The sequence below is a fragment of the Muntiacus reevesi genome, chromosome 17 (genome assembly GCF_963930625.1).
Source record: "Muntiacus reevesi chromosome 17, mMunRee1.1, whole genome shotgun sequence".
Lineage (NCBI taxonomy): Eukaryota > Metazoa > Chordata > Mammalia > Artiodactyla > Cervidae > Muntiacus > Muntiacus reevesi.
Genome location: NC_089265.1, coordinates 10,110,530 through 10,118,913, shown reverse-complemented (window position 1 = coordinate 10,118,913; position 8,384 = coordinate 10,110,530). Strand labels below are relative to the sequence as shown.

The 8,384-nt window shown below is 45.2% G+C and overlaps 1 protein-coding gene across 2 annotated transcripts in view; it reads left to right on the top strand.

The window, feature by feature from the left end:
* Positions 1–4,966: 4,966 nt before the first annotated feature.
* The window catches only part of ELP3 (elongator acetyltransferase complex subunit 3), a 121,163-nt gene continuing 117,745 nt past the window's right edge, over positions 4,967–8,384 (top strand). Inside the window, exon 1 of one of the 2 annotated variants that reach the window (XM_065908253.1) lies at positions 4,967–5,070. In XM_065908253.1, the coding sequence (XP_065764325.1) occupies positions 5,052–5,070 (19 nt within the window). In that variant the 5' untranslated portion in view covers positions 4,967–5,051. The remainder of the gene's footprint in view (positions 5,071–8,384) is intronic. The other variant, XM_065908255.1, reaches the window with a different exon arrangement.

Genomic DNA, 8,384 nt, shown 5'->3' with positions numbered 1-8,384 from the left:
TCCTTTCCTTGAGGATGAGAGTTATTCTGATGGATCTGATTTAACATAAGCAGCAAGGAAAAACGCCGCAGTCCCAAGAGAGATGAAGTGTGGGTTCCCCCCACCCCAAATCGGAGACAAGTGGGAGAGAGGGATAATATGAGATGATGAAGATAAGCTGATTCTTTTTTTTTTTTTTTGATAAGCTGATTCTTGATACAGAATGCTGAAATTCACCAACACCAAATGACATTGGATCATGTGACTGTAGAAATGAATGTCATACAGTTTCAAATAACTCTTTCTGGAACTTAAATTTTACATCCACATTTTTAAAAACAGAACATAAAAACAACGATTTTTGAAATGCCATCCAGGAGAAGAACCTGTCCCTCCGTGCCATAACCCAAACAGTCACATCAAAGTCAGGGATAAAACCTGTTTTTTTAACCTTCAGCTTCAGGTAGGGTTTGACCTTCAAAGACAGAGTCAATCATTACTAGGTTACCACTCAGTAACTGCAGGTATGTTTATAGTCCAAAGTGGGAAGGCAACAAAAGGTCAGAAAGAATGTGGTCTTAAAAACTGCTTGCAACTTTTAGCAAGATGGTGTGCCTCATCCATTAGAAAACCATAGAAATTCCAATATAGAGTTCAAAACAAAGGAAATCAACATGAACTACCATCACTAGTGCTGGATTTCTTTGGGCTGAGATCATAACACATACTCATGTTCTGTGAGCTTAGCTCTCCCTCTACTGGCTGTTTCTCTGTTTCAATAGTCACCTGTATTCTTAACCAGAGGTACTGCTGAAGTGTGTGCATGCTAAGTCTGACTCTTTGCGACCCCCGTGGACTGTATCCCCACCAGGTTCCTCTGGCCATGGGATTCTCCAGGCAAGAATATTGGAGCGGGTTGTCATTTTCTTCTCCAGGGCATCTTTCCATGCCAGAGATTGAACTCACATCGCCTGTGCCTCCTGAATTGGCAGGCAGGTTCTTTTACCACTGAGCCACCAGGGAAGCCCCTAATAACTAAAATGAATTTTGGTCATTTTTAAAACTGGGTTCATTAAGGTGGCCTTTGGTACTATTGGACACCTGAATGCTAGCTCCATTAGAAGTTTGGGCAAACTACCAAGCTGAACTTTCATTGAACTCACTAGAAACATTAAAGCAACTGAAAGAGAACTTCCACAGAGTCCCACCATCACACCCAAGCCTCCCTCAGGACATGTATCACTGGCTCTGCCTTCCAGCCTGGAAATAGATGAACTACGAATATGCCCCATCTATGGGAAAGAATGCTGGGAAAGACTGAGGGCAGGAGGAGAAGGGTGTGACAGAGAATGAGGTGCTTGAATGGCATCACTGATTCAACGGACGTGAGTTTGAGCAAGCTCTGGGAGATGGTGAAGGACAGGGAAGCCTGGCGTGCTGCAGTCCGTAGGGGCGCAAAGTCAGACACGACCGAGTCACTGAACAGTGCCTATGCCCACCAAAAGCTCATCCTTTCTCTCGGGCACCAGATCCCATTCCTTCTGTCCAACCGCAGGACGAGGAAGACTACCTCCCCCTCTTCATTCATCAGATTTTCACTATCCCCTGGATTATTCCCATAGGCATACAAACATGCTGTTACTTATTCCATTTTAACAAACGCTCCCTCTGACCCTGGCTTCCCTGCCAGCTGCTGTCCCATTTCTCTGTATTTTATGGCGAACCCCCTCAAGAGTTGTTTCTAAAGCTGCTGTCTCAAAGCTCTCTCCTTTTAATCATCAACCCACTCCAGTTAAGCCTTCACCTCTACCACTCTGTGAAACTGCTTGTGTCAGAGTTTCAGTGACCCTAGTTGATGTTCAGCCCTCCTCTTTGTTGACCCATCAATGGCATTTGATCCAGGGGATCGCTCCCTCCTCAACCACACTCGCCTAGTTTTCTTCCCACCTCCTGGTTGCACCTCCTCAGCCTCCTTTCCTACTTACTCCTGTTTCCTGGTGATAACAGAATACCCCAAAGCTTAATCTTTGGTCTCTTTTCTTTCTATAGCACTATTTTCTTTCTTTTAGTCTCACACCTGTATCACCCATATGCCCATCACCCTCATTTGGTACTTCCAGCCCCAATCTCTTTCATGTCTTACAGCTCACAAGGTATCCCAAACACAACATATCCAAATTAACCCCCCATTCCCCCGAAACCCCTCTCCACCTAGTGTTCCTCAGTTCAGCTCATGACAGCTACATCCAGCCCCTCATCCAAATCCTTCTATATCACCCTTGATGTCAATGCCTGTCTTTCTCCCACACTCCACATCTGGCCGTCAGGAAGTCTTGCTGAAACCATTGAAGCAGATTCAGAATCTGAACACGTCTCGCCACCCCCACTGCTTCCTCTCCTACTCAAGTCATGATCATCTCTGGTCTTGTTCAGCTGCACTTTGGGATCACCCAAGAATCTTAAAAAATACTAATGCCTGGCTGCCACCCCCTTGATATGTTGATTTAATTGGCACAGGGTGTGACCTGGGCACTGGGATTTTTCACCCCTCTCTAGGTGATTCTCATGAGCATCAAAATTTGGGAATCCCTGGCATAGATGCAATATTAGTCACCTAACTGATCTCCCTACTTCTACACTTCTCCCTCCAATCCATTTTCAACACAACAAACAGACTTAAAAAATTTTTTTTATTCATCTATTTTTTGCTGCACTGGGTCTCTGTTGCCGCACACAGGTTTTCTCTAGTTGTGGTTAGCAGGGGCTTCTCTGTGTTGCGGTGAGCAGGCTTCTCACTGTGGTGGCTTCTCATTTCGGAGCATGGGCTCTAGAGCACGCGGGCTCAGTAGTTGTGGCAGATGGATTTAGTTGCCCCATGACATGTGGAATCTTCCCGCCCCAGAGATCGAACCTGTGTCTCCTGCATTGTCAGGATTCTTAACCATTCAACCACCAGGGAAGGTCAGAGGTAATTTTAAATTATAAATTAGATTATAGCTCTGCTAAAAAGCTCTCCAGTGGCACTCCACGTGACTGAGAGTAAAAGGCAAAGGCTATATGCTGGCCTACAAGATCTTACATGAGCTGCAGTGTTCCCCACCCCACCTCACCCCATCACTTCTCTGACCTCTGTTACACTTCACCTCAGTCACTGCTCAAATGCCAGCTACCTCCTTGCTTTCTATGAACACACCAGAGATTTTCTCACCCTCGGACCTTTATGCTACGTCTCCCCTCTATTTGAAAGACTCTTCCCCCAGATATCTGCATATCAAATATTAGCTCAAATATTGCATTCTCAATTATAATTTAAAATCTCTTTCTCTTGTGTGAAGCTAAAAAGTGATTAGGTAGAGGATGGTATCTTCAGATAAGGAAGACTGGGGAAAGGGGCAGAGTTGGAGTAAAAGTGTGAGTAAAAGTGTAATTCCTTTGGAGACATGTTAAGTTTCTGATACACATTACACACACAGACCTAACACAGTGTCAAGTAGGGGAGAAGTGGGGCTGGACTACAGACATGGGAACAAACAGATGGTATTTAAGGCTTGGGTACTCTGGGGATCACTTTGGGAGAGACAATTTTAAGAAGCGACCCTCGTGGAATATCTATATTTTGAGAAGATATACAGGAGGATTGAGAAAAATTAAAAGGAAAACTAAGTTTTTCTTGGAGGGTCCTAGAAGACTTTCTAGGTAGCTAACTTATGTCACTCGGTACTAGGATGACAATAAGGACAAATACATATTACTGAATTTGTCCTGACGGACAGTCACAAAAACTGACCAGGAAGGTTTCAGTGTCTTGGCGAGGCCAAAGACTTGGAGTTATCTCAATTCTAGTGCAAAGGAAGGAACTGGAAGCAGCGCCTATTCGTGTCTTCATGTGTTAGTAAGAAGGTTCTTTTTTTTTTTTAATTTATGTATTTATTTGGCTGTGCCAGGTCTTAGCTACAGCGTGCAGGGTCTTTTAGTCGCTACCTGAGAGATCTTTAACTGGAGTGGATGAACTCCTAGTTGCAGTATGTGGGATCTAGTTCCCAGACTAGGCATGGAACCTCAGCCCCCTGCACTGGGAGCACGGAGTCTTTAGCCACTGGACCATCAGATAAGTCCCAATAAGTGCACGCCTGCATGCTCAAGTCGCCTCCGATTCTTTGCACACCAACCCCCCACCCCCCACCACCACCGTTCCCTGTGGACTGGGCCGCTAGGCTCCTCTGTCCATGGGATTTTCCAGGCAAGGATACTGGAGCCATTTCTTCCTCCAGGGGACCCTCCTGACCCAAGAATCCAACCCGGGTCTCCTACATCTCCTGCACTGGTAGGCAGGTTCTTTTACCAATGTTCCACCTGGGGAGTCCTGTCGAAATAAGAGGGGTTCTTAATTTCTGGTCTATGAATAAAGGAGATCATGGATGGGTTTCAGAAAACCATGATCCCAGGCCCTGCCTCCAAACTACAAAGCTGTCCGCGTGTGGGTCTTTCTGGAGAAACTTCCATAACTTTCATGACGGTTATTGATACGTCCCATTTACCTGAGCCCAGAGTGATCGACTGGCGTCACAGTCTGGACCTCACAGCGTTACTTGACCGCTGCATGATCTCTCCCAGGCTCTAGTCTCCGCCACACTGGCGGGCTCGTCATCGCTCTGTCCCCCCTCGCATTCCCGCGGACCTAACGCATCCTAGGCTCCTCCGCCTTATTTAGACACCACCCACATCCACCCGCTTGTTCTGGCTCCCTGGCGCGGCCTCTGTCCGGTCGCTATACTGCTCAGGTCAAGGTTTCTAACGCCAGAGCTGCGGTGGCGTTCGGACGCAAGCATCCTACAGCCCTTTGAGCCCCGGCTGAGCGGCCTCAGTAGCTCCACCGCGTCTCCCAGGGGCTCCGGGTGCCGCCGCAGGAAGGCGGGGCGGACCCTTGCACTCGTGGTCTTCTCGGGGCAGCTTTACGATATATTTCCGTCGTTTTACGACAGGACAGGGTTGCTTTGTGGCTGTCAATTTCCCCCGTGGTCCCAGTGGATATCTACATTTTCTGGGGTGGTGGCTGCTACGACGGCGGGGAGATGAGGCAGAAGCGCAAAGGTGGGACAGGGAGAGGGGACGGGTGGTGGCAGGGAAGGGGCGAACCCGGGCCTTCAGATGCTGAGGTCGGCTTTCCCGCGGGAATCTGCTGCCTCCGTCTCCGCACCACCTGTGGTCACTTTGTGAACTCTGTTCCTGCAGCTCTGCTTTTTAAACCAGCCTGTCCTTATTCCTTTTTGGCCATCACTTGGTGTCTTTTGCATAAATGATAAGAAAAGCTCTATTCCAAGAAATGAACGTGATCGATGGATTTAACACGGTCTCGAACTCGTAATTTGCTAAGATTTTACTACACATTTGACGTCCCTTTTGATTTGAGATTGTTTTAAAGTTCTAAATGTTTTTTTTAAAGGAAAGAAAAACATCGAGTTATTTTTGGAATCTGTGGGGCAATTAGGCAGTTATTCCCATTTGTACTACCTCCTGAGTTAGCGTGGGGTGATTTCATCTTGAGTTTTTCAACCGGATAGAGTCAAATTTCAAATATTTTCTCACAGGTTGTAGTGTTATCTCTGTAAACTCATTTGAGAAGTCGGTCTAATAGTAATGATGGTTATGATAACCTTAGCTACCGTTTATTGAGCCTTTGCTAATAATTCTTAAGTCTGTATCATCTCCAAATTACAAATGAAGAAGCTGAGATTAAAACAATTAAGTAACTTTCCTAGCCCAAAATTCTATTTAGGAAATAGAACCGAATTGGTTGGTCAGGCTGTCTCTACGAATCCCCTAAACAAACAAACAGAAAAGACTGTCCTTGATTACCATGCCTCTGGGCATCAGGTGCTCCAAGTATCCAAATTACCCTCAGTTGCTTTGTGGGCTCAAAGACTGCTTGCCCATAATTAGTCGGTCATCTTCTCCCTCTAACTTGCTCCTCTAAAGACCAGACAGCTTTACTTTTAATTTCATCTGTCACCAAGCCCTGCTAGTTCTTACAGAAGTTGCCTCTTGCAATAGTTTATTCCTCATTCTAGCCACCATTCCTCTAACCCACCTTCATTGAAGAACTAATATTCGAATAATAGACTTTCACATGTACATTATTTCACTTGGTTCTTGCACTGGTCTTGTGAAATGTGTATATATTATCCCGATTTTGCCAACAAGGAAAAGGGAGCTCAGAAGGCATTGATCTTCCCATTACAACACAGCCAGTAGGATTTGGGAGCTAGGACTGAGTCTGTCATCCAAGTGTTCTGCTTTAAATCTTCTGTGTGTTTTATTTTTAAGCAAAGTTGCCTTTCAAGAGTTTTTTACTTACTATGCAGATTATGTGTATTCTTTCATCTTCTGAATGGTATCCTCATTTTCTATAGTATATTTTGTATACAGTTGACCCTTGAACAACTCAGGTTGGAGGCACTGCCCCCACCACCATGCAGTTGAAAGTACAAATACTGCTATCTCTGCCTCAAAAGCAAAAAATTGACCCAGGGGCAGTAAACTCACAGAGTTTGGATAGGATTAGGACTCAAATCCTTGTTCTTTTGTTTCCACATATTGTGGTCACTAATCAAACAAAAACTTTTCCCCACTTAGTTAATTTAAGGATCTGAGAAATATAGGTACTGTATTTATTGGAAGAAAAAACCACATATTAGTGGACATGCACAGTTCAAGCCAGTGTTCAAGGATCAATCTGTACTTATTTTCTTTTTTGTACTTATTTTCTTTAAGCACTACTTTGATCTTTTTACTCCCAAACTTGAGAACATATAATTCTCCACTGTGTATTGCATCTTTTGTTGAGTAGCCAGTGTACCCTGTAATCTGATTTTACCCAAACCTGTCAGAAAGGCTCTATTCCATTTGGCAACACTCTTTCACATAAACGTGACTGTAATTCCTGTACCTGACATTGTTCCTTCTGGATTGCCCTCTGTTTTGCTTGTCCAAACCCTGCCCTTTCTCTAAAGATCTAATTTCCTCCATGAAGACTTTTCTTACTAATTTACTTCTCTGGATAATTTTCGATACACTGAAGAGCTGTCCAAATATTTTTAAATACTGTGTTTTATTTATTTTTACAAATTGAAGGTTTGTAGCAACTCTATGTTGAGCGAGTCTGTCGGTGCCGTATTGCCAACAGCATTTGCTGAGTGCCTGTCTCAGTCATGTTCTGGTAATTCCCACAGGATTTCAGACTCTTCCACTATCTCTGTGTGTGTTATGGTGCTCTGTGATCAGTGATCATTGATACTATTGCAGTTGTCTTGGGGTCCCACAAACTGCCATGTAAGATGACAGACTTAATCAGTGATGTGTTCTGACTGCTCCACCTGTTGGCCATTCCCCCATCTGCATCCCTCTCCTCAGGCCTCAATGAGGGCTGATAAATGCTACTGAATTAGGCCTGTTAGTAACCCTACAACAGCCTTTAAGGGTTCAGGTATTAATAAAAGGCAGGGTCATACATCTTTCACTTTAAATTAATAGCCGAAAATGATTAAGCTTAGTGAGGAAGGCCCATTGAAAACTGAGATAGACTGAGTGCTAACTAAACAGCCAAGTTGTGAATGCAAAGGGAAAGTTCTTGAAGGAATTTGAAAATGATATTCTGTTGAACTCATGAATGATAAGGAAACAAACCAGCCTTATTGCTGATAATGGAGAAGGTTTTGGGATGTGCATGGATCAACCAGCCACGCCATTCCCTTAAGCCCAAGCCTAACCTAAGACAGGGCCCTAACTCTAATTCTGTGAGGGCTGGGAGGTGAGGAAACTGCAGAGGAAAGGTTTGAAGCTAGCAGGGGTCGACTTCATGAAGTTTGAGGAAGTCATCTCTACAGCATCAAGAGCAGAGCAGCAAGTTATCCAGAAGATCTAGCTCAGATAATTCATGAAGGTGGCTGTACTAACCAACAGATTTTTAGTGTGGGCAGAACAGGCTTCTGTTGGGAGAAGAAGCCACCAGGACCTTCGTAGCTAGAGAGGAGAGGTCAGTGCCTGGCTTGAGAGCGTCACGGGGCAGGATGAGTCTTGTGGCTCGGCAGTAAAGAATCCGCCTGCAAAGCGGGACACCTGGGATCCATCCCTGGGCTGGGAAGAGCCCCTGAAGAAGGGAAAGGCTACCCGCTACAGTAATCTGGCCTACAGAATTCCATGAGCTATATAGTCCGTGGGGTCACAAAGAATCGGACACGACTGAGCGACTTTCACATCACAGTGCATCTGGTCTGGTGGCTCCGTGATAAAGAACCCGCCTGCCAATGCAGGAGACGTGGGTTTGGTCCCTGAGTCGGGAAGATCCCCTGGAGAAGGAAATGGCAACCCACTCCACTGTTCTTGCCTGGGACATCCCACGGATAGAT